Genomic DNA, 27,467 nt, shown 5'->3' with positions numbered 1-27,467 from the left:
AGGTTGGGTGGGGGGGGGTTGGGTACACTGGGATATTGACAACCATACTGGGTAATCTACATTGGAGGTGGTTGGGGGGGGGGGGGCACACTGTATATACAAGCAAAACTGTACATTGAGGGGGGGGGGGGAGACACTGTACAAACAAACAAAATTGTACATTGGACTATTGACAAAACCATACTAGGTAAATGACTGTACATTGGAGGGGGTTGGGTTCGGATATTTACAGGGGCCAGTGTTGAATTGCAGTCTCCCGTAGGTGTCCCTTGAGAGAGGTTTTGAAAGTGGGTAGTGATCCACATTCCTTTACAGCTTTGGGTAGGGCGTTCCACATTGATGTGGCATAATTGCGAAACGTGTTTAGTCCCTTATTTGAGCCGAATCTGGGTTTAACATGATTTGTGGAGCTCCCTCTGGTGTTGTGATCGTGGTATTCACTGACCTTTGGGAAGTATTTTGACATGTACATGGGTACCTTGGTCGTGTAGTGTATCTTGTAGACCAGGCCCATTGCAAGTTGCTGTACTCTGTCGTCTACTCTAAGCCATCCTAGGTTGTCAAAGTGGGCAGGGGTGAGGTGGGTTCTAGGAGTAAGGTCAAGCAGTAGTCTGACCAGTTTGTTTTGAGATGTTTGTAATTTTGTTTTTAGCGCCTTTGAGGTGCTTTGGTACCATGAGGTGCAAGCATAGTCGTAGTACCCCTGAATGAGTGCTCCTGCCAGAGTCTTCAGGGTATTCTTGTTTACCAGAGAGGAGATCCGGTACAAGAATCGAGTTCGTTGGTTGACTTTTTTTATTACATTGGATGCCATTTTGTCACAGGAGAGATTAGCCTCTAGGATGGAACCCAGGTAGGTAATTTCATCTTTTCTTGTGACAATATTGTCACCCACTGTAACTGAGAAGCCGTCGGTCTTGCTGAGTTTGTTATTTGAACCGAAGAGAATGGACTCTGTTTTGCCCATGTGTAATGATAGTTTGTTATCAGCGAGCCATATGCAGATTCTGCCTAGTTCCGAGCTGAGGGTTTTTTCAACCTGTAACTTGTTCTTGTCAGAGACCAGCAGGGCTGAGTCGTCCGCAAACAGGAACAAGTTGCAGTCACAAGCTGACGACATGTCATTTGCATAAATTAGGAACAGTAGCGGTCCTAGTATGCTTCCTTGTGGAACACCACAGCTCACTGTGAGGGGGGGGGATAGGGTACCGTTTACCTCCACCATCTGTTCCCTCCCCTCAAGGTAGGATTGCATCCAGCTCACTGATAGACTATCAAAACCAATTGCTTTTAGCTTGTCAATCAGAATGGAGTGATTGACCGTGTCAAAGGCCTTTTGTAGGTCCAGCATGACCATGCCGCATAGCTTTACATCTCACAATGCTGGGATATCACAAAGTAACAACACATTTCATTATGATCAGGCAAGCCATTGAGTAGTTAACTAACGTTTTTAGTTTTGTGAGAACAGTGCCACCATGAGGCCAAATTACTTCTTCACAGGCCTCCTTGTTATTGTAGTGTTGACAAAATGTGTCAAGTTTGGTACAAATGAGCTAAATCTCCCCAATTTAGTCATGCCAATTCCCTGTGTATACCACAGTCCTGGTCGTTGAGCTACTCATTGTCAGTCTGAGGAGGGTGTACTACCATATGTCGCCTCCGATACGTGTGGAGTTGCCAGATGCTTGTTTTCACCTGACAGGGAGGAGTTTCACTGGGAGAGTGTAAAGGGCTCTACATGCTCCATCGACAGCAACACAACATGGGCTCTGCAACATCAATGTAACATCTGCAACCTTCGCAGAGGGGGTTGCAGGGGTTCATCCCTATGTTCCCCGGGTCCTATGTTCCCTGGGTTATGGTTAGGGGGGTTAGGGTTAGGGTTAGCCGGCTAGCTTGTTATGATAGTACATAGTGTCAGTTCACCAGCAATGTGGAATGTGTTCGAAAGAAACATGAAGCAAAGGACCAATAACCATGTTGAATGTAAGTGTTCCTTTAGGACTGCAACTATTGATTCTCTGAATCTGTTTGAGAATGGCTGATCTAGAAGCCTTTTTCGGGACCGGGGAACATAGGACCCTTTTTATCGGGAGCTGGGTACATAGGACCCGGGGAACATAGATACGCTCCCGGTTGCAGAGGATGTACCTCGCACAAAAATCTAACTAGCGACTGCAACGCAACCGTTTGCATATATGTTGCGCATCATTGATTGGTTCGTTAGCGAATTATTCTTTTCACCTGATGGCGAAGAGTTTCACTGGGAGAGCGCATGCAGAGGTTCACGCTATCAATTGGCCTATCAATTATCTAAATTACACATTTAAAGATGTTGGTACCCAGATACCACACAGCAAGTTTGGTGAGAATCAGGTGACACAGGCTAGGGGGAGTAGGGAAAAAAGTGTGTTGCCTATGAGGAGCCGCATCTCTGGGTATCATGACTGTATGACTAACAGATCAGGAGATTTGAAAATAGCATAGCAATAACAAAAAATGGCATAGATTTACAGTGTAGTGTGTGCAAATCAATCAGTATGTTGGACAAATCAATAGCAGAGACAGTGATACAATAGCCCTGGTTTTACTCAGACACAGGCTGATAGCTGGTGTTATTTGTTCTTAAAGTCTGACAGCCTGGGCGGAAAAACTGTCTTGGAGTCTGCTAGTCCGGGCCTTGAGGCTGCGGTACTGTTTGCCGGACAGCAACAGTAAAATTTGTGGTTGGGGTGGCTGGGGTCCTGCAGGATCTGCTGACACACTGTCGGTTGTATATATCCTGGATCGAGGAGAGCTCAGAACCACAGTTTTAAAAACTGTTCAGCTCATCCGGGTAGGGAGGCGACGATGTTGGCTGTGCTACTGGCTTTCCCTTTAAGGTCTGTTATTGTGTGTAGTCCTCACCACACGTTACGTGAGTTATTACTACTACTGTATTTCTATTTTCTCCTTATATTTCCGTTTAGCCGTCCTGGAGAAATTGTATCGCATGTCTTTCTCCTTCTCTTTGTTTCCAGAGGCAAAAGCAGTTTCTCTCACCTTTAGTCCTGCGCGAGGAACTACTAATCCATGCTCGGAACTAGGCAAAATCTGCATATGGCTCGCTGATAACAAACTATCATTACACATGGGCAAAACAGAGTCCATTCTCTTCGGTTCAAATAACAAACTCAGCAAGACCGACGGCTTCTCAGTTACAGTGGGTGACAATATTGTCACAAGGAAAGACGAAATTACCTACCTGGGTTCCATCCTAGAGGCAAATCTTTCCTGTGACAAAATGGCATCCAATGTAATAAAAAAAAGTCAACCAACGAACTAGATTCTTGTACCGGATCTCCTCTCTGGTAAACAAGAATACCCTGAAGACTCTGGCAGGAGCACTCATTCAAGGGTACTACGACTATGCGTGCACCTCATGGTACCAAAGCACCTCAAAGGCGCTTAAAACAAGATTACAAACATCACAAAACAAACTGGTCAGACTACTACTTGACCTTACCCCCAGAACCCACCTCACCCCTGCCCACTTTGACAACCTAGGATGGCTTAGAGTAGACGACAGAGTACAACAACTTGCAATGGGCCTGGTCTACAAGATACACTATACGACTAAGGTACCCATGTACATGTCAAAATACTTCCCAAAGGTCAGTGAATACCACAACCACTACACCAGAGGAAGCTCAACAAATCATGTTAAACCCAGATTCGGCTCAAACAAGGGACTAAACACGTTTCGCAATTATGCCACATCAATGTGGAACGCCCTAAGCTGTAAAGGAATGTGAATCCCTACCCACATTCAAAACCGTTCTTAAAGAGCACCTACGGGAGGCTGCAATTCTAAACTGGCCACCGTAAATGCCCAAAACCCCCACCACCTCCTAATAGACAGTGTCCTCCCCACCGCATGTATATACTGTATTCCTCTCCCACCCACCCACCCCCTCCTAATGTACAGTCCCCTCCCCATCATATGTATATACTCTGTCAGGATCTAGGGGTAACAGTACTGTATATTTGAATACCGTTTATGTCACAAATGTATCAGTACTAAATACCTATATGTCCCTATGCCATAAATGTCATGTATGTTGTGTATGTCATAAATGTCTATATGAATTGAAAATGGGGGACCCTGATGTAAACAAGACAAACGTCTTTCTCAGGTCTGCATCCCCTTAACAATTGTGTGTATTGAGCCGTACTGTATTGTACCCATTCTGCAATCTGTTAAATAAAGTTTTCATTCATTCATTCATTCATTCATGCTTTCTGGTTGGGCAATACCAGGATTGTTTTCGTGGGGACATCGTCACTAATACAATTTTGAATGAATCCCATGACTCAGGGGCAGCGGCCAGTTTTTATTCCCCCATTTCTCCCCTCTAGTCTAGTGTACTGCTCCTCCGTATTTGTATCTTCCCTTTCCCCCTCCATTGTTGTATTTTTAGCCCCCTTGCATGTGCCCCCTTGTTTATGTTCCCTCTGCCTCCACTGTGCTCCACTAGGGTGAACGGGTGTCTCTGTGGCAGCGTGTTTGTCTTCCCCCTCCTGCCTTAGCAGACACTGGCCGAGTGTTTGTAGTGGATGATCAAGTATATATAGGTCACAGGCAGTGTCTTTAGTATAATCGGGTTGGCCCCTGTATTGGGCCTGAGACCTCGGTATATGATTATGGATCATTAATCTGCAACTCTCTTTTAATGCTTTGCAAGATACACTTGTTAGTTTGGTGATTAAAGCCAGTAAAACCAAATTCATGTTGTTTTCTAGAGCCACAAATATTGTTTAGAATGACTTGTATATATCTACCGTGAATGGATCTGACATTGAGAGAGTCTTCAGAATACAAATACCTTGGTATTTGGCCTGATGAGGGATTTACATTTAAATGCCATGATTTATCACCAGTGATAGCTATGGTACTCACCATTTTACCTCATATCGTCCAATGATCGAAGGGTTGGTGGTTCGAATCCCGCTCAAGCCCATGTCCATCCCATCGCCGTTGTGTCCTTGGGCAAGACACTTAACCTACTTGCCTCGTATGAATGTGTATGCATGTGAATGAATGTTGGTGGTGGTCGGAGGGGCCGTAGGCGATGATTATTCGCCACGCTTCCGTGAGTCTGCCTCAGGGCAGCTCTGGCTGCAATTGTAGCTTACCACCACCGGTATGACTGTGTATGAACGAATAATGGACTCTGTGAAGCGCTCTGGGTGTCATGAAGAGCCCTATATAAATCCAAGCCATTATTATTATTATTATTATTATTATATAACAAGGTTGGGTGGTCCTTTCTGGCAGAAAGACGCAAGTTGCATTTCTATATAAAGCCATAATTGGAGATTGTCCAAATTACATCACTTCTTTATTGGAATGGACCTCTGGACCCCAGCATGAGCATACACAATCCAGTGATTGGCTTACACTTAAAGTGCCTAGAATTTATACTGAACTTGGTAGATTTGCCCATTTGGTACCACCAGAGGATTTTGTCAAGAATGGTGCAGCAGGCTCTGCAACCATGGCTTTTGAATCTAGAGGTCATGTAGACTTAGAACGCCATATGCAGGGTTTTGTTGGCCCCAGCTGTGATCAAGCTAGCTAACTTTCCTTCAAAAGTCAAAATAGGTTAAATCTTTGACTTTTGCAATGGGTATCGTTTCATCCCTGGATCCGTCTCACTGCAGTAAGACAAGAACGGTGCAACGGTGGCCTTTGAATACTGCCAGGAGGCATTAACGGCAGTTGAAGGACTGACTGGAAGGCCAATAGGCGCAAGGAAAATACAGCTACTTTTTGTGTGGAAATAACACTGCTTTCTCTCTCTCTCTCTCTTTGGTTTGTAAATACCATGGACATATTCTTAAATGGAGGTTGATCAAGGTTTCTTATAATTTTAAAATGTTTCCCATTTCCATTGTATGTGGTATGGCTCCAGGAAGATGGACATAGGATTTTGTTAATTCAGTGCATTGATATAAATATATTTTTTGGTCTCAGCTGAATTTAGTTTGATTGTGGTTTGGTCTTTAACTTAGTATACTACAGTTGGGTTCCTATGGTGAAAAAGTATTTGGTTAAAAATTTCCCTCTCAATGGTAAGCTTGCATTAGTGTTAGTAAAACATGTAAATATAATTTTTATTAAAGGGGCACCGAAAAACAAGGCTGATTTATTTTGCGCATAATCTCTCACACATACCAAATCTATTACGTTTTGGACATTCATTTAGTATGACAGTTGAAAGTTAATGAATTTCAGTATGTCCTCCAGTGATGTCATCGGAGGTCACTGAATCATTTCCAGGGATGCAAGCAACACGCCTTTCAGGTGAACTTTTTCTTCTTTCAACTCAAGATTCAGTGTCCACCGTCGATGACATCACTGTTTGACATATTTAACACTTTGGCGCTTTTCAACTTTAATCGTATCGCTCTGTTGTAAGGAGGACAAGTAATAATCTCACATCTGACTCACCAACATGTTCTGTGTCTCGAGAGCTCAGCCGCATTGGCACCCTGAGAAACTTCCAGGTGACGTCACAGAGAGGCGAGCAGACCTCTGGCGAACTGCAGACACTTTCTTCAACCTTCCTTGAGTTGGGCCTACTACAGTTGGAAATAGTCTAGTGCAGTTTGCTTCATTTGATCTAAACTGTTTAGAGCTTTGGCATATGTCTGAAATTGTGTGAAAAAGAAATCCCAATTTTTTTTGGTGGAGTGTGCTTTTATAGTACTCACTGTTGTAAACGGTGCATAATTTGTATTAAAATGAATGCATGTATTTAAAGTTTATTGTCATCTGAAAAAGATCTTACCACTTGAAATGCCACTGTAGTCCTACCCAAGGCTGTAGTAGTCAAGTCCTAAGAGCAGGTCCAGCCAATCGAGTCCAAAAACCAAGTTTGAAAGAGGCAACATACTGTACATGCCATGTCTAAGACGTTTCAAGATATGCTCAGCATTCCATTGGCAGAGCCAAAAACTGCAGTGATTTTTATTAGATCAGTTAGAGAAAATTCTTAAATTGGAAGGAAAATAAAGTCACCAGAAAAGTGAATTTGAGACCAAATCCGGACTTGGATACTACAGCCCAGGTCTCGCCTAGAGATATGCTCAATGTTGATGGATTATGTTTCATGTGACCAGCAAAACCCGGCAATATCTGGCATAAATATATTTTATTATATATATAAATACAATGACTAGGTCAACTCTTAAGGAATCGTAATATGTTAAGAAGAGATGCATTGTTTATCTTTAGTTACAATTTTATTAACCCTAGCCCTATTTCTTACGATGTTCAGTAGAGTCGTATCTCAGAATAATCATGCCGTTCCTCGTACTAGTTCCAGCTAGTTTGCCACAAACTGAAACTTGCTGAATTTCACTGCACACCGTATATTTTCAGTAGAGCTTCAGTCAGCACTGAACTATCTCTTTAACCTTGCACTCCCACAAACTCTCAAAGGGTGTTCTGCTGATGATGAATAGACCCGTTGGTGAGGCTGTTAGTTCTGATCTTTTAAATAAGATTAGCCACATGCAATGGCGGCCGAGATAACATGTTAATCAGAGTAGACATTTTAACCTCTGAAAAGTCTAAATAATATATGATACATTCATGTCAATTGTGAATAGTGTCCTAAGATGAAAATTGGATCCCTGAATGCTAACATGACCTTTGGCTGTGGTGGTCTTACCATCACATTTGCAATAGAAATAAGCCTCTTCTAAACTTAAAGGGAACTATGCCCATTTTTGGGATTCATACATGTTATTCCTATGGTCTAAGACGGTACAAAAATATAATATAAAATTTAAATTAAAAAAGGTTTTATAAAAATATAATAGAAAAAATAGAAAACGAGCAACTCTCAAATCCAAAAACGAGTGCTGAAACTCAAATTGTGATCAAGTATAAAGTCGAGCTGCTCCAGACAATGAATTGAGAAATATTTTTTTTTATCCACTTTTTCTCCCATTTTCTATATTTTCTCCCATCCCAATTTCGTATCATCCAATTCAACCCTCCCCTGTCACGAACGCTGTTTCTTGCCTCCCACAAGCCGGCTGCAATGTGGACTAAGTCATACATAGCACAAGTCCCCTCCGGTACTTGAGGTAACAGCAGTCGCATCTTTTCACCTGCGCAGCTCGATCTCTCAGTGACGAGGAGTAACGCGTGGGAGGCTCACGCTGCCCCCGACACTTCCTGATTCTACTGCGCAGGCGCACCAACCGACCTGTAGGAGTCGCTGTCCACAACGCCCGATCCCCACCCTTCAGTTTCCCTCCCCGTAATACGGCCAATGTGTATTACTGTACTCGAACAGGCGAGCCCAGCGTCTCCAGATTTCGTGGCGAGCGCCTTGCCCACTACGCCACGTAGCCGCCCTGAATTGAGAAATATTTTATAGATGACACGGAGAGCACCCAAGGGAATATTTTGAGTTTGTATACATTTTCTGTTCCAGAACTGAGATCACTTCTATCATTTGGTATATATATATTAAAAAAAATTATAAAACCAGTCTCCCATTCATTGTCAGTGGAGCAGCTCCAGACTATTCTTGATGACATCACAAGTTTGAGTATCGACTGGTTTCCTGCTTTAGGAGAGAGTAGCTCATATTCCTAAACCATGGAAATAACATTGGAATTATTAATTTGGATGTTCCCCTTTAGTGTTGGTTCACCATTTCTAAATGTTTTTTTTTGTGAATACGCTTTTTATTAATTTTTTAAATAAATTGCATTTATTTTGTGATCTTAATCCAAATATTAAATCTGACTATTTAAGTTTACATACATTTTACTGGTCAGTTAAATGGGGAGGGGGCTACATATAAAAAGGACTACAATCCTAACGTGGTTCACCTAAAATAGATGTAAACACTCAAATTAAAGTGAAGTTCTGCACGTAAAACGTGTTATGGTTAGCTCATAGATGTATGCCTTTCACCATAAAGAATGTTGTTTATGTAGAACTTACCAGAGTGCCTGGAGAGGGAGAGCTTTGTACTTTCCTGAAATCGGAATTGCATGTGTGGTGACACTAATGGGTCGAACATCTTGCAATAAACATATATGGTAACTTGACATATTTAGCTTCAGCATACACAGAAAACCTGAGTAGGTACTGACATGTCTTGAAAGAATAAAATCTGCCAACTTGTAATTCCCTACGCTCTGCCTGTAAGAATCTCGTTGTTGGTGGTGTGGACCCAGGCGCAATACAGGAATGAGAGAGAGGCAGGACACAAGCGGGGTGTAGTTGAGAAGAGGCTTTACTTCGCTCTTTACAGTACAACTACAACAACAAAACAAAGACGAGTACCACAGCCTAAGCTGGCAGATAATGATTATATCACAAAGGGTTTAAAGGTGAAGAGCATGGAAGGGTGCTGCTTGAAATCACAACCACAATGGTATAATGATAATAATAATGTTCTGACAACAATGGACGACACAAGATACGTTTACAAACCGACAGGGAAGTAACAGGACAGCACAGAATATATAGGAGGACTAATCACACTGATTACTAACACGACACACCTGCTGACATTAACAGTGACACCAACATTAAACCAGACCGGGGAATAGAGTGGACAACACACACACAGGAGCATGAATATACAGAGGGAACAAACTAGACACTAATACCAGGGCCCCGTTCCCCGTACCTGGCTAACTGAGTTAGCCGGATAATTTCCAGCATAGCCTGACTTAAGCCGGACCTTTCTGTTCCCCGACGCTCGATTGTCTAAATCACCATGACAACAGATCAAAAAGTTTGAGCCTGGTCGAGAGCAGGGTTAACTTCAGTTAGCCGGATGAACCATGGCCACGCCCCCGCAAATAAATGACAGCTCGCTTCCTGAAATGATTCTCACAGTCTAGAGATCCCATTTATACCATTCTGAATTATGTTTCTGTGCTTCGTTTTCCTAGAGGGGGCTTTTGAAATGTATAATAATAGAACTAAATGCTGATAATAAATCATATTCAGCCTATAGATTTACTTTGTCCTAAATAAAATAATGCACGTCATATACGGCGCTCGGAGTGCGATACACACTGCAGGCGCATTGCAAATGTGAATCCCTCTGGGATATTTTTAATGAATGAAACCTATCGGCCGTTTGGCTCTGATTAGTTTCATATATTCTCCGCTGTAGATTTGCTTAACGGAGCGCCCGGATTGTGTTTCATTCAAGCATAAAATTGAAGTGTCTATGCGTGGATTGTGGTTTTTGTGGATTATGAATTACGAGGACTCTGAGGATTGTTGAATTGTATCATCACTCACACGTTATTGTGATATTGTAACTGGGATTAAAATGTCTGATGAGATGCGCTGTTTGACGGATTTGAGAAATTGAATGAGCCGTTGACGTCACATTAATGCATTTGAGAATAAAGAGATAAAACTTCATTCAAAAGAAAAATATTCGAAACACGGGTCTTTGTCCATTGATGGATACACAAATGATATATCCCGTCTGGCACAGTGGTCCAACGGCTAGTGCTCAAACCTGTCAACCCGACGGCCCGAGTTCGAAACCCCGCGTTTCCAATATAATTTTTTTGGAATATAATATTAATGATTATACGCAAAAGTAGCCTAGTTTTAAGTTAAAATATTATAAATCTACATGCATTGAGGATGTCATTCTTTATATAGCTCTCAACGTGCACCAAATTGAATTATTCCTACATTGCAAAAAGAAGAAAAAGACTAGAAGAAGTGGGATTCGAACCCCGGTCGTCTGCGTGAAAGTCAAAAGGACAAACCGTCACACCACAGTGCAGATAAGTAAAACATCCACCATACATCAATCAATGGGTAAGAGAGCCGTATCCTTATTCTGTATAACAGTTGAACTAATTATTTTCGCTAGCAAGATCTCATTTGATTATCCATTCTATAAACCTACTGCCAGCAGGCAAGTTTAAAGAAATATAATCTGATTGATTGGGGTAATGAGGGACTTAAAATTAGCCTATAGATTATGCATTTAACTTGTCGGCGAGGCTATTGAGCCGTACTGCAATCTGTTAATAAAGTTTTAAATCAATTAATCAATCAATGCCGTTAGAAAATCAGGATTTCTGCTATCGATACGTGCTGGTTTTTCAACTGAAGCGGCCGCGCGCACTTATCCTGGGTCTCAAGTCTGGTTCGAGTTAACGAGACTGAATCCACCTTCGAGGAACAGGAAAATCCCGGCTTCAAACATCGGGTTAATTGAATCTGGATAATGGGACTCTTGATCGACTTAGTTGAACCAGGTACGGGGAATAGGGCCCAGGTTCCAATACAATGTAACATAACAACACGGGGAAGATAGGACTAGACAGGAACATGAAGTAACAAAACAACAAGGGGGGACTAGACACTAATACAAGGACACTAGACTAACAGGGATAATAGGGACACATACTAATAGGCAGCCAGGTCTTGAGCCAGGCAGGAATTAAACATTGTAAACAAAACAACACAAGGACTGAGGTCACAGTAGACTGGAGGAGTTCACTCCCCGATAAACCACAAGGTGGTGCCAGAGGGTAATGTTCGAAAAGTGGTGCCAGTGTAACGGGGAAGCCCGTGGGTATGTCCACAGTCACGGAAACAGGTGTGTTGACGAGTGACTGTGGCAGTGCGGGCTGGTAAATTAAAACTCACTTCCCCATAACAGGATTAACAGACGCATAGGTACGGTAGTTAGGAGTGAATTCACTTCTTAGTGCAGCGGCCTGTGTCGTCACCCGCGGACGCGGGAGCCCCCTGTTCGACTCCCCCTCGGGACATTCTCGTTTAACATCAAACACAACGCAGACCCAGTATGATCCGTCACACCAGAGGGTAATGTTTATTGTTCAGAGAATTCCTGAGTCCAAAGGGCAGATTATGACAATAACATGCTCCTCCTGTCAGCCAAGTCTGTGTATAGTGGGTAGGAGGGGTTTTCCCTGATGGCCTGGAGCTTAGCAAGGTTCCTCCTCTCCGCCACCCTCGCTAGACCACCCCAACCACGCTACTGGCCTTCCTGACCATCTTATCCAGCCTGTTTGTGTCCCCTGCTCTCAGTTCGCTGCCCCAGCAGGTCTGTTATATATATCCGTTCAGTCTGTTTTTCTATAAGTGAATGTTCTTAAGATAGAGAGAAATTTGATTTTTCAATTGCCTCTCTGCTGTTTAGTTCAGCACCGTGGGCAGCACCAAGCAAGCCACAGCGCTGTTGTCCCAGCTGAAACGTATAAAAGGGAACCTGTGTTGAAAAACCATTGTGCCCCCCTGAGAACATTTTATGCCCCCCCACTAATTTGTAAGGCAATTGAAATATAACAGAACTTGCGGCATCATATTGTTAATTTTTTTGTCAAAATCTGCAGTACAGCTCAATACACACAATTGTTAAGGGGATGCAGACCAGAGAAAGACTTCCGTCTTGTTTACATCAGGGTCCCCCATTTTCAATTCATCATAAATGTACAGTTCCCTCCCCCTTGTATATATTTACTGTATGTCACAAATGTAACAGTACTGCATTGAGTATGTCATAAATGTCATTATGAATTGAAAATGGTGGACCCTGATGTAAACAAGACGAAAGTCTTTCTCTGGTCTGCATCCCCTTAACAATTGTGTGTATTGAGCTGTACTAGTCTGTACCCATTCTGCAATCTGTTAAATAAAGTTTAAATAAACGCATCGCGGATCTGCCCGCACAGTGCAATACTCCAATTCAGCCATTGGCTATTCAGCCATTGGGTGGGTGGTGCTGCCGAGCATAGATATCTATACTGCTGAGCGGGCCTGTGACGGTCTTGTGACCCAAGACGAAATTACCTACCTGGGTTCCATCCTAGAGGATAATCTTTCCTGTGACAAAATGGCATCCAATGTAATAAAAAAAGTCAATCAACGAACTCAATTCTTGTACCGGATCTCCTCCCTGGTAAACAAGAATACCCTGAAGACTCTGGCAGGAGCACTCATTCAAGGGTACTACGACTATGCTTGCACCTCATGGTACCAAAGCACCTCAAAGGCACTAAAAACCAAATTACAAACATCTCAAAACAAACTAGTCAGACTACCTCACCCCTGCACACTTTGCCAACCTAGGATGGCTTAGAGTAGACGACAGAGTACAGCAACTTGCAATGGGCCTGGTCTACAAGATACACTACACGACCAAGGTACCCATGTACATGTCAAAATACTTCCCAAAGGTCAGTGAATACCACGATCACAACACCAGAGGGAGCTCCACAAATCATGTAAAACCCAGATTCGGCTCAAACAAGGGACTAAACACGTTTCGCAATTATGCCACAACAATGTGGAACGCCCTACCCAAAGCTGTAAAGGAATGTGAATCACTACCCACCTTCAAAAACACTCTCAAAGAACACCTACGGGAGACTGCAATTCAAAACTGGCCCCTACAAATGTCCTAACCCAGTTGTACAATAAAGACCAAGCATGGCTTTGTCAGTATTCCAATGTACAGCCCCACCCAACCTACCCAACCTCCTCCAATGTACAGTTTCTATGTCAAATGTATGTCAGTATTCCAATGTACAGTGTGTCCCCCCCTACCCAAACCCCCCCCCCCCCCCACCTCCAATGTACAGCCCCACCCCACCTACCCAACCTCCCCCAATGCACAGTTTCTATGTCAAATGTATATACATTCTTTTTCTGGATTTTTTTAGTATCACAAACAGTACTGTATTTGAAAATCTGGTATGTCATAAATGTATAGATGTAGCAGTACTGTCTATCTGTATGTCGTGTGTGTCATATGATGAATTGAAAATGGGGGACCCTGATGGAAACAAGACGAAAGTCTTTCTCAGGTCTGCATCCTCTTAACAATTGTATGTATTGAGCTGTACTGTACCCATTCTGCAATCTGTTAATAAACTTTTCAATCAAATCAGCCATTGGGAGAGCGAGGGGCCTGACAGCGCGGGGACTGAGTAACCTCTTTCCCAGCTTTATCTCGAGAGATAGGGACTGAGAGAGCAGCGCTGACGTTCTGCAGATGGATACTATTGGTGAGATCCGCGCGAGGTCAGAGGATGTACATACTCTGCGGCTCTGCAGCTCTGCAGCTGCATGCTTCTCACAGCTGGTGCGAGAGCAAAACACCATCACTCTGGTCTCGTGACGTGACTACAGCTGCAGTGTTGACCGGCGCGAGAGCAAAACACCATCACGGTACAGCCAGGTTGGTATCAAATGATGAAACCACGCATGCAAAATATGCCATTGCCAGGTGTTTGCCAGTGAACCATATCAGCGAACGTGTACGCTAATATGTATCTTTCAGACAGTGTGTTAACGCTTAACGGTACTTGTGTTTGCTAAAGTTTTTAGCGTGTATCTGTAAAGAAGCAGTGATTCGCCGCCGATGGAAAAAGTTGTTGCCTGAAGCACACCACACCGTGATAAAGTGTTTTATATGTTAGTGTAGCTCGAGACACGGGGCGGTTGGTAAACCTAACGCCAGCCAACTGCCTAATAAATAACCAACGACTGCAGTACATTGCAAACGTTCGCAGTCGCGGACCACCAACAACTCTCAACGAGCGAGGTTAGCGTTGCGCTAGCAAAGCAACGCTAGCGAATTCAGCAAAATGTAGATCCACGTGTGTTGGTGGCTTTGGGAAAACAAACAAACTGCGAACGCGCACAGCCCCCCGAATAACAGCTAATATCGTCTGATGGTCAGTCGGCGACGTTTGCTAACTTATATGATATATAAGTTATATCAAACGTTGTTAACGGATTCTTAAAACGACATTGTTAATTTGACTGACTTTTAGAATGGAGGTGACGTCGAGAAGAACCTTCGTAAAACACCTTGAGCCGGCCAGACCCCTGCGCCGCTGCACTAACGTGGACCAGGCTTACTCTGATGGTAAGATTGAAGTTGTGGTAAGCTGCTGTAAAAAAAAAATCTAAAACTGTATCACTGACAGGAACAAGTTGCAGGTTGAAAAAGCCCTCAGCTCTGAACTCGGCAGAATCTGCACCTGGCTCGCTGATAAGTGATAACAAACTATCATTACACCTGGGTAAAACGGAGTCTATTCTCTTTGGATCAAATAACAAACTCTGCAAGACCGACGGCTTCTCTTTTACAGTGGGTGACAATATTGTCACAAGGAAAGATGCAATTACATACCTGGGTTCCATCCTAGAGGCAAATCTTTCCTGTGACAAAATGGCAACCAATGTAATAAAAAAAGTCAACCAACGAAAAAGATTCTTGTACCGGATCTCCTCTGGTAAACAATAATACCCCCCCCCCCCCCCCCGGGGTGGCTGATTGGCGTAGTGGGCAAGGCGCTCGCCACTAACTCAGGAGACTCTGGGTTAGAGCCCAGCTCTCTGCGTTGCTGCTGGCCGGTCGTTCATACTAACACAATTGGCAAGTGTTAGAGGGTGGGAAACCCGGTGGGTGGGGATTTGACGTTGTGGACAGCGACTCCTACAGGTCGGTTTGGTGACGCCGGTGCAACGGAAGCAGGAATCGACGGGGGCAGCGTGAGCCTCCCACGCGTTACTCCTTGCCACAGAGTTCGAGCTGCTGCAGTGAAAAGATGCGACAGGTTGCCTCCTCGTGTACCGGAGGGGACACGTGATGCAAGGCTTCTGTCCTCACTACAACCGACCTGTGGGAGGCATAGTCTAGCAATGTTCAAGACGGGGGAGGGAAGAATTGGATATATGAAATTGGGATGGGAGAAAAATAGAAAATGGGGAGGAAAAAGTGGATAAAAAAAAACATATAAAAAAAAACAATAATACCCTGAAGACTAACAGGAGCACTCATTCAAGGGTACTACGACTATGCTTGCACCTCATTGTACCAAAGCACCTCAAAGGCACTAAAAACAAGATTACAAACATCACAAAACAAACTGGTCAGACTACTGCTTGACCTTACTCCTAAAACCCACCTTACCCCTGCCCATTTTGACAACCTAGGATGGCTTAGAATAGACGACAGAGTACAGCAACTTGCAATGGGCCTGGTCTACAAGATACACTACACCACTAAGGTACCCATGTACATGTCGAAATACTTCCCAAAGGTCAGTGAATACCACGACCACAACTCCACCAGAGGGAGTTCCACAAATCATGTTCAACCCAGATTCGGCTCAAACAAGGGACTAAACACGTTTCACAATTATGCCACATCAATGTGGGACGCCCTACCAACAGCCGTAAAATAATGTGAATCCCTACCCACCTTAAAAACCGCTCTCAAAGAGCGCCTACGGGAGGCTGCAATTCGAAACTGGCCTCGGTAAATATACAAACCCTCCCCAACCCAACCCCCTCCAATTTACAGTTCTTTCTTCCCCCTCAAATGTATATACTCTCTTTTAGAAACTCTTAAACAGTACTGTATATTTGTATGTCATAAATGTCTGGATGTAACAGTACTGTTTATCAGTGTCATAAATGTTAAGATTAATTGAAAATGGGGGACCCTGATGTAAACAAGACGAAAGTCTTTTTCTGGTCTGCATCCCCTTATTAACAATTGTGTCTATTGAGCCATACTGTATTGTACCGATTCTGCAATCTGCTAATAAAGTTTTCAATCAATCACAAAGTGTTTGGTCAGTAATGTGGGTCTCCCAGTCCCTCAGCTCTGCAGTAAACAGACTTTTTTTCTCTCCTGTTATCCCATTCCATTTATCCAATCAGGGGAAAGAACCTTCGATATTTTCACTTATTTCAAGAAATATTGCAGAGCCAGATTCGCTTTCTGCACCGGTAGATTATTTTACTTGTTTAAAGCACTTATTTGCTTAAAGTTTTTTTTTTAATTTTATATATATTTTCTCTTTTTTCCCCCTTTTCTTTTTCCGTTTTTCTCCCATCCCAATGTTAGTCGTTATGCCAATTCCCAATCCCCTACCTGGTCGTTGCATGCTCTGCCCCCTACCGTCGGTCTGGGAGGGCGGAGACTGGGAGGCCAATCGCCACTTCTTTTCACCTGGAAGCGCGGTCTCTCACTGGGGGAGTGTAACGTGTGGAGGACACTACCTCCCCCAGGATCCGACCTCGCTGTGCAGGCGCCCTGACCGATCTGTAGGAGTCACTCTTTTACAACGACCAGGACCCACCCTTGCCGGGTTTTCCCACCCTCTAACACTGCCAATTGTGTTAGTATGGACGGTCGGCCAACCCGGAAGCACCACAGCTGGATTCGATCCCACTGTCTCTGTGGTGGTGGGCAGACGCTTAGACTGCTGCGCCACCCGGCCGTGCTAAAACTAGTTTTTAATTCTTATTTTTGTTGTTTTTTGTTCTGTTTACTGCAGAGCGGAGGGACTGGGAGACTCATGTTACTGACCAGACACTCTACATCAGTGATGGCTGTCAGAATGTAGAGCTATTATTTTAACATGTAGACCACTTATTTTAACAAATAAATACCACTTACAGCACCTTTAATCTCATCATACTCCCATGGCATTAAATACAACTTTATATTACATTTTGACATTTGCATTTTGTCATTTAGCTGACTCTTTTATCCAAAGCGATTTACAAGTTTTCTACAACAAGACAGCAGGAAGGGTACAACTCTATCAGCTGATTAACAATGTTCATCAAAGTGTTGAGTGCTACAGTGTAGGTTAGTATATTATGCATGACAGTAAGGTTAGTTAGGGTTAGAGGTTTTTATAAAAAAAAAATCATTTCAGATAATGATTGAAGAAGTATTACTTTATATAAAGTATAAAGAAATATTACTTTATATAAAGAGCCCACGTGGAGTCCCGACATGTGCGCAGGCAATGATAGAACTGTTGTACAAACTGTTACTTTATTCAGAGCCCAAGAGGGATCCCGATAACGTTGCATGTACACAGACAGTGATACAGACGGAGAACAAACCGGTGAGTGATTGATGTCCTTTACTTTAGGTAATGCCATAAGTGATTGAGTGCTTCACTCAATGAATGAAAGTATGACAATGCAGGTTATTTAGGGCGTTTTTCACACCTGTAGTTCGTTTGCTTTGTTCTGATTCAGGGAGACACGGACTATAATGATACAATGTTGCACTTGTCCCTTAGTGCGTTAGTGTTCACACGGCTGTGTTAACAGCGGACCAAAACAAACGCACGTGTGAGCAAACTGTCACTCATTGGTCAGATTTTGGGGTGTGCCCCCCCCCCCCCCCCCCTAACCCTGAATCTCCGCGTTACATTGAAATCAAGGAGGAGAGAGCGGGGGGAGCAAATTAATGTTGATGAGAGCCGTGATGTAAATCGGCCGATTTAGTTCTGATCGATTAGGAATGGGTTGCGCCATGTTCAGGAAACTCAGGCGCATAAAAGTCTATTGGATCATGTCTCTAGCACCCCCACAGCCGTAGCTGCAACCACTTACATTACATAGAATCGGAATTCCACATTCATTCATATGCTCCCCCCGCTCTCTCCTCCCCGATTTCAATGTAACGCGGAATAGCTAATAGCTAATTTTACCGATCTAGCTGCCTAAAGACTACAAACTGTTCCCGCCCACAATTCAATGCGAAAGCGTCATCATGCAGCGCGTATATAGTACGGCAAGTGAGTTGTGTCGGTTTGTTAAGTCGATTGCATTCTCACAGCGTACGAGTTGCTTCGGGTTCGGTTGGAAGTGCGCAGAGACCACCCTCTCTAGGCGGTCTCGGCCCGCTTGTTTTGTTCCGCAACAGAATGCGATTGCTGTGTTCACATATGCCCAAATGAACCGAAATAGGGGGTAAACGCTCCAGGTTCCGGAAACAACAGCTCCAAACGAGCTAGGTGTGAAAACGCCCTTAGTCTTCTAGTGCTTGTTTATAAACAAATGTGCCTGATAATCATTTCATACAAATTCAACCATTTCTCATTTCTCATATTCTGTTTGTTCACCTGGAAGAAAAACATTGATGCAGACCAATTCTACCAGATTCTCCAGCTCCACAAACAGAAACAAGGTAAAACATTGTATATAATCTGTAGGACTTTTGACTACTAGGGAATAATTATCCATTGTGCTGGAATAATTTTTTATTTTTTTAATTAAGGACTTTTTTTATTTTAAGTACTTACCCTTTTTATTTTCTTTTTAGGAAGAATATCTTACACACGAGATTTTTTAATCGGACTGGCAAATTCTCCACTGGCCAAGAGGAAGCCGGATTTTTTGCCAAAGCACCCAGTAGTCTTACAAGAGGCAGTAAGTTGTCTGAAACTTAGGCTACCGTACTTTTCGCACTATAAGCCGCACCTGACTATAAGCCGCAGCAGCTAAATTGAATGATGTGTACATATATAAGCCGCACTGGACTATAAGCCGCAGGTGTTTTAATGTTTAATTACCATATGTAATTAGCATTGGGACACAATACTGTCGGACAAATAACAAGAATTAACTCATTTACAAGTTGTATTAAGTTTAGCAAATAAGGGAACAGATAAATAACATTTCAATGCAGTCAAAAAAGCTATATTTTGATTTTTACATTTTCGGGTTTGGTCGCGTCGAGTCACATATAAGCCGCACCGTTATATAAGCCGCAGGGTCGAAAAATGGGGGGAAAAGCCGCGGCTTATAGTCCGAAAAGTACGGTATATGCCTAGTTTGCCTACTGTACTCATGCCATCACTGTTTGACCAAACAAGTCTGCTTTTGGTGGGATTGGATGTTTTATTCTGTATGTACTTTTACAGATATTCTGGGTTCCTGAGGCTAAATGAAGATTCAAGGTGCTTGCCAGCTGCAATCGACACGGTCTACATGCACACCGTTATCCCATTGATATTTGAGTATTGGGCTTTTTGGTTGTCATATCTCATCTTCTTTATAATAACCCAGATGCACTCTTATCCCGGTTTATGAGAAACCTGGATAAGATTTTTATTTTGTAAAATCCAGCTTGAAGCTGCCTGTGCCTCTGGGAGTCTGTAGAAAACCTTTGTAGAGCGTGCTCTATTTCAGCTGGACATGTAAGCTCACTCTTGCTCATTTTTCCAAAATTGCCTACCCCACCTTTAGAATGTTGGTCCCTGTCAGTGCTCCAGTGGTTGTTTAATTCTGTTTTGGTGACCAAACTCTTGTAATATAGAAAACCTTCCATTGCAACAGGAAATAAACTTGGGCCAATTTAGAATGTTTATGTTAAGTTACACACTCCTACGAAGAGCTTCCTCTATGCCTCTGCTAACAGCTCTAACCCAAGTGTCTTATTACTGTAACAAAACCTGACATCTGCGACCAAATTAGTTTGAAAGGAAATGCAGTAATAACTTTGAAAATTTGCATGTATACATAGTATCACAAATAACCAAATATTAAGCTTGTCTGAGTTATGCAGTGATTAGTTATCAAAAAAACCTTTCCGGACAAGGAAACCATACCTTTATGGCTGCGTTCATCGCCACTGATGTGGACACGGTGGATAGACATGGCTGCACAGACGATCAAGTGACATTATTTAACTTTAAGGATAGCGTGAACAATCTATATATGATTAATGTTAAGGGGAAATAAGGAAAAAGTAGCATTTATTTCACTTCCTCTTTGGGCACAAGATGTTTGGCAATGGAATGTTGTTGTGTGGTCAAGTTATTAACACTTTCAGTGCCAGCCATTAGACGCGGCCCTCTGTAGCAAGGCCAACGCTAGATAGATAGGAATCTGTCACCTTGTTTGTAGAGCTATAACTATATTCTCTATACCGTAAATCCTCAAATATAAGATGGGTCTTCTATTTACCTCAGCTGCAAAGAGCACCAGGCCTTTTTTAGAGAGAGGCTTACAGTATATAAGAGGCAGGCCTTAATTTAAAAAAATGACACTCATGGACATAATCCCTTCATTTTCAGACTTTTATTGCATTATTATTATTATTATTTTTTAATACGTACATTGTCTGTCTACATTTATTTAGACTAGCATTGGTATTTAAATATTGAGTGCAGTTGAGTAATTGTGGGATTAACGTAATTCACACACTGAAGTTGGAACTGTCTATACTAGGTTGTGGGGTCCGGGGACGGTTTAGCGTGTGGTACCTTCTCGACTTCCTCAGTTGAATCGAGTTGTTTACATGCAGTAGCTTTAGCTACTAACGTTATCATAGCATCATGGTCTGTAATGTGTCAACTGGACAACGCCAGCCTCGTCTGCCAATGCCATATAGATAGCGCACGTTAACGTTTGCAAACGAAGTCAACGTCATTCAACTGACCACAGATCTACCATATTATGACAACGTTAGCTAGCGCTAAAGCTAACCAGAGGGAAACGTTAATGTACGGTTGTCAGTGTAGCGGGAGGCAGCACTTGATTTCCATTGGCAAGAGTTTATCTCATTCTATATCACGGCACGAAAAATAAAAAATAAACTTTTTTTTGCGACCTTATTAGAGCCCGGCCTGTGTTTGTCTAAATGCATCAACCCCCCCCCCCCCCCCCCCCCATTATAAGAGGCCCCTCCTTTATCGGAGGTCCCTCCTCTATTTGAGGATTTACGGTATTATAGCTATGGATACAAAGCCAGTGACTTACTTCCGGTCAAGATGCAAAAAAGACATCATTTTTCCATGCATACATTCACGCGTTATACCGTGGTGAATATAAGTGTTTTTAGATCGGTCTGGGGTAATTCCTGAAATGCTGAGGAATAGCCTTATAGCCGTATTATACTATAACCGTTGTCGTTTCTTGCCTGGACCTGCTATTATTCTCAAATCTATATCATAGGTATTATGTTTCATCATGTGGACTAACGTTACACAACTAACGTTCGGATCGAGCTGAAGACATGCTTGGATCAACGCAAGATTCATATCATATAGCCCTTACCTTGACTAGGATGTACCCCAAAAAGAATATTTCAATTATCTGATTGCGATTCCAAGTATTGATGTCCATCGTGTCACCAACATAATCCACCACACATCATGCGTCGGGAGCATTTGATTCTTCTCAATCCGACCGTTATAACCACTCAGCTTGAGCAAAAAAAAAACGACCCAGACCGATTAGATCGACGCACAGGCCAAGATACAAGGTTTCAAACGGTGCTCAATACCGACGTCTAGCTAGATGTGGCCGGTATTGCACTTTGGCGACCTCAGACTCATTCCCTATGGTAACAACAGGCTCCCTGGGTGGATAATGAATAAAAATATCGGAAAAACGACCCAGAAACGAAAAAAGTTGTTTATGGCACTGAACGACATGGGCCCAGAAACGACTTAAAGGAAAACTCCAACATTTTGGGAAATTAGCTTATTTAACATCTTCCCTGGAGTTAGACAAGAAGATACATACCTTTTTTTGTCTATCTGCATGCATTAGGCTTAGGGAACGCCCGCACTGTTAGCGTAGCTTAGCTTCATCACTGGAAGTGGGTCAGACTTTTACCCTGAAGTTCCCTACAGTCACGAAATACACTCCAAATACAACTCCAAAACGTTCCTGTAAACGTAAATGTCGAATTCAATTATTTTTTCTCCACGTGGTAAATACACGGGTCACAACATGTTTACAGGAATGTTTTGGAGTTGTATTTGGAGTGTATTTCGTGACTGTAGGGAACTTCATGGTAAAAGTCTGACCCACTTCCAGTGATGAAGCTAAGCTATGCTAACGGTGCGGGCGTTCACTAAGCCTAATGCATGCAGATAGACAAAAAAGGTATGTATCTTCTTGTCTAACTCCAGGGAAGATGTTAAATACCGGTAAGCTAATTTCCCAAAATGTTGGAGTTTTCCTTTAAGTCATTTTTGGCACTGAAAGTGTTAAAGGTCGGGGAGCTCCAGTAGCTCACCACGTACCGCGAGTGCTATTTCAGCGCCGTGGACAACCGTGCTCGTCACGGATCTGGGGCTGAGCGCGTTCGAATCCCGGACGGCAGCCGTGCCTTTCCCAGAGTGTCTTCCCCCCCATCTGAACCCTTTCAGCCTGCTTCTGTCGGTCGAACTTGACCAAGTATGAATGCGATGAAAAAAAAGCGATAAACGCTAAAAGAACCAGCTGACTGGTCAAAGTTTAAAAAAAAAGAAAGTGTTAAAGGTCTAAACATGTAAACATCTTATATCATTTACTGTTGGATTTTGTAGTCTGTACGTTATGTGTCCATAGTAACACTAACATTCTGTTTACTAATGTATAATTAATCAATAGGCAATTTATTCTGAAAATATTGTTGACCAAAACTAACGGTTATTTTATGTGACGTAAACTATTTAATCTACTGCCGTAAAATGTATGTAAGGGTGCAATTAAAGGTCCCATGTCTTATAAATGGCCGTTTCCAGTTTTTAGCATTGTTTTCTAGCAATGTGGGGTTGTATCAATGGGGTCTGTGTCTCTAATTCTCATTTTGGCTCATCAGTCCAGTCTCTCAAGTTCACAAGATCCTCCCTCACTGAACTAAGCCATTCTGATTTGACTCGCTCCCTGACGTCAGTAGGTGCTGCTGATCTGCATAACTAACTATGGTTAGTAGTGGTTGTAGTGCACTCGACAACAGAGTGAGTGGAAATACTGACACTTCCTCAAATGGGTTGACGTGGCGCGGGTGCCGACAGAGAGCAGAGAACGAGACAGGGAGGGAGAGAGAGAGGGACATGGAGCACCCCACACACTCCCGCAGTCGGGAGCACTCTCATATCGCTGTCAACCTGCTGCAAAATATCATTGCGTGTGCCCGTATTCCGATCCGTGCAATAATATTCACAGGGGTATATATATTGTCATTTGAAACAAGTTACCAATGCATTGTCCCGTGGGATTATGCCCCCCGCGACGAAATTAATTAGTATCCCCCTCAATCTCCCTGTCTCTCTCTGTCTGCCAGTGCAGACTGTGGGTGACTGTCACTCAAAGCGCTTTGCGAGTATGGGCGGAGCCCAGCCCAAAACAGCTTGAAATCTTGAAGTGGAAAAATGCTGCTTTAGAGTACTTGTTTAGAAATACAAAACAATGATTAAAAAAAAAAAAAACTTACAGATGTGTTCCATAGACTCACAGGAATTGTGAAACATTGCCCAAATAGTGAAAGGAATAGCAAAACATGGGACCTTTAAGGAATTCAGACATTTGAAAAGTTTTCAGTGCAAAAGGACTACATTTCAGAGCCATTTATTACCAGAGGTTGACCAGGAGTATGGAGGCCATGTTGTGGACACTATCATAGTGCCATAAGCCACTGACACTCTTTTTGAAACCTTGCTGTCCAAACTCTGGTAATAAACTACATAAACTACTGCTACATTTACCGAAGACGTAAGGACTGCAATGTTGGCCTTAACACATATAGGAACGCTAATTGTGATGATAAAACTCTTCCTGCAAATAACATGTCAGAAAAAGCTCTTCTGTTTTACAAAGCAAAATCAAGTAATTTTGACAGGCTCAACATCCGGTTTGAAAGTCTAGTGGAGGATGGCTATAGTTTAAATATTTTTACTTTTACTGCAGCGCATTCTGCCGTTGCCATCAACGTTGGCCTTAGATGTCGTCTACAGGTTGAACCAAAGATGGAATTCGGGTGATTTATTTTAATTTGAAATACCTTAATAAATGTTGATGTGAAATCTAAAATGCCTCACCATTGCCACTGTCTTAAATACTTCGAAGCTTCGTTCGATGGGCACGGGATTCGAATGGGAAAATAAAATTCTAATATATATATATATATATATATATATAAAAAAATGCATTTTTTTTATCCCCCCTCCCACCTGCAAATCTTGCGCCTCCAATGCAACGAATGTCATACGCCTCATTAACTCTGCCTCTCTTTGTTAACTACAACAAGCAATGCCGTTTGTTAAGATGAGGTCGGACTCAGTACTGACCGATTTGTGTTCATTGTGCTGCTTTTATAAAGCCTCAAATGACTGCTTACAATATTTCATAAAAGTGTTTTTTTGTCTTAAGATTTAAACTTTACAGCACTGATAATTCTCTAGTATTTTTTAGTGTCCCGACCCATATAAAACATGTCTTAAAAATTCGAAGTCAAATTCTGCCTTTGTGTCTATTAACTACATATAAATATTTATAATAATTGTTTGCTTTATAGACTAAGGTTGCAACATAATTATGTAATGTAGCAGCGCAGCTCCCGATTCGTTATTCATTTAATTAATTAATCCAATTCACTTTATTTATAGAGCACATTTAAAAACGACAAAGTTGACCAAGTGCTGTACAAGTCCCACAACATAAGATAAAAAAAAATATATATATATATTCTTTTATTTAATTTTTTATCTCGAAGCTTTGAATTAAAATCGAGTCTCGGCCCGAAGCTTCGACGGCCAAAAAAAGCTCCGAAGGTCAGCCCTAATTGCCAGCCAGAAAAGTTCTCCTACTTTCAGAACTCCCGCTCCCAAAATCACTTCGGCCAAGCAGGAGACTAGTCTCCAGACCTCTCTGCTCTATAGTCTATATAGAAACGCAGAGCAGTGCTGTTCCAAGCACCAACTCGAGCAGTTAAGAACATTTAAAATGAAAAATAAATAATAATCCCTCCAGATTGCATCAACAGATTTACATATCTGCAAATAGACCCATTAACGTTGAGCCACTCTGTTAATCATTAATCATATCATTTAATTATCGACCTAGCTACCATTTATTTGCCAAGTTATTAACATTTTCAAAGCTTAACCGTTTGCATCTCTTAGCGGTGTACACTTTAAAGGGTTTTAACACTTGTTGCCCACAGGAGGGCGCTGCAAACCATCGATTCTCAGCGACGATGAGGACCGTGAGCGGGAGGCTTGCCTTTCCTGGCTGCCAAACCTGATGCTCTGATAAAGGCCGGAATGCCAGTGGTGAATACATAGAAGTTTTATCAAAATCTTATGATCAAACCTTTTAACAATGATACAAAATGTTACTCATGCTTCTACTGTTAACATTGCACTCGCACTGTTCCATATTGGACCTTCCATTCAATGCAGGCTTTACCTACAGTAACAGAGTTGGTAATTTGCAGTGAATTAGATTTGTGTGTGTGAATACTTGTATTTGTTTCTATTTGTAGGATGGCCTACTGTGGAGGAGTTTGGACATGTGCTGCTTTTGCTGTGAAATAGCCACATTACTAAAGGCTGAACCACAATGTCTTTCTTTACTTAATTTACATGCTGAGTTTTGATTCCATGTTTGTTTAACATGCAGGTCTATGTTTACACCATGCATGTACACTCTTAACACACTGTAGGTCTATGTACAGGTTTTTATATTTTATATAGGCAAGCTTGGCTCTTGGCCCATTGAAATTTGCCTCTGCTGGGAAAAAAATGGGTGGGGCAAGGTTTGAATGGAATGATCCAAGTGTTGAAATGCCTTTATTAATCTTAAGAATGTTGCACAGCAATTCACCTCAGTTTTTGTTTATATTCCTTATTTTATTTTGATTTGCCTTGAAATGTAAATTGTGTAGTTCAAAGGAAAACTCCAACATTTTGGGAAATTAGCGGTTCCTAATTGTCCGATTCCTGGAATTGCATGCCTCTGTGACTATCGATTCCTCTTATCAATGCCAAGTTTTTCTGACAGTTGCGCATTTTAAAACAATAACGTTAGCGCTATGCATGCAGCCATAGCAGACTATTTGATTCCTTGACTAGGAAAACCTAAATGAAAACGAATGCTTTCACTGTATAAATATTCTCTCATTTCATCCATTTTAGATGATCACAATAGACTGAGGCTGCTGCTAGTGGTTCTCGCGCACCTCAGGAAAATCCTTTCACGCTAGCACAGCGGGGTAAACTGACTCAGGAAAAGGTGAACTAGTGTCACTGAGCAGTCACTAAATTTGTAAGGGCTCGAAATTGCAACCATTTTGGTGGGGGCTCAACAATAAATGACAATCAGAAATGTCAAGTTGCATGTTCTAACCAGCTTAGTTCTGTTGCATTTCCTATTTATTTAAAGGGAATCGATAACGAATCGGATCGATAAGCAGAATCTATAATGGAATTGTATCGATAAATTCTTATCAATTCCCATCCCTAAGTAGGAGTAGGAAGACGTTGGGAACTAGGCTAATGGAGGAACCTACTTCCAGTGACTGACGCTAAGCTAGGCTAACGGTGCACGTCTTCCTACTCCTACTGCATGCACAGAGAAGAAAAAGGTATGTATCTTAACACTCCAACATTTTGGGAACCCTGGAGTTAGACAAGATGCATACCTTTTTCTTCTGTGTGCATGCAGTAGGAGTAGGAAGATGTTGGGAACTAGGCTATGAAGGAACCTACTTCCAGTGACTGACGCTAAGCTAGGCTAACGGTGCGCTTCTTCCTACTCTTACTGCATGCACCTTCTTGTCTAACTCCAGGGTAGATGGCAAATAAGCTAATTTGCCAAAATGTTAGTTTTCCTTTAA

General features: G+C 42.4%; 1 protein-coding gene across 1 annotated transcript; it reads left to right on the top strand.

Moving 5' to 3' along the window:
- Positions 1–14,213: 14,213 nt before the first annotated feature.
- Positions 14,214–27,180, top strand: gra (granulito). Its single transcript, XM_084336697.1, has 8 exons — positions 14,214–14,267; positions 14,866–14,960; positions 17,903–17,967; positions 18,983–19,040; positions 19,176–19,282; positions 19,777–19,812; positions 25,794–25,902; positions 26,115–27,180. The coding sequence occupies exons 2-6, from the start codon at positions 14,867–14,869 to the stop codon at positions 19,801–19,803; spliced, it is 351 nt and encodes a 116-aa protein (XP_084192823.1). The 5' UTR covers positions 14,214–14,267; position 14,866; the 3' UTR covers positions 19,804–19,812; positions 25,794–25,902; positions 26,115–27,180.
- Positions 27,181–27,467: the final 287 nt, after the last annotated feature.

This window comes from Notolepis coatsorum (assembly GCF_963971535.1).
Source record: "Notolepis coatsorum genome assembly, chromosome: 19".
In the NCBI taxonomy this organism is placed as follows: Eukaryota; Metazoa; Chordata; class Actinopteri; order Aulopiformes; family Paralepididae; genus Notolepis; species Notolepis coatsorum.
Note: the sequence above shows the minus strand (reverse complement) of the source record. Positions and strands in the feature narration are given on the sequence as shown.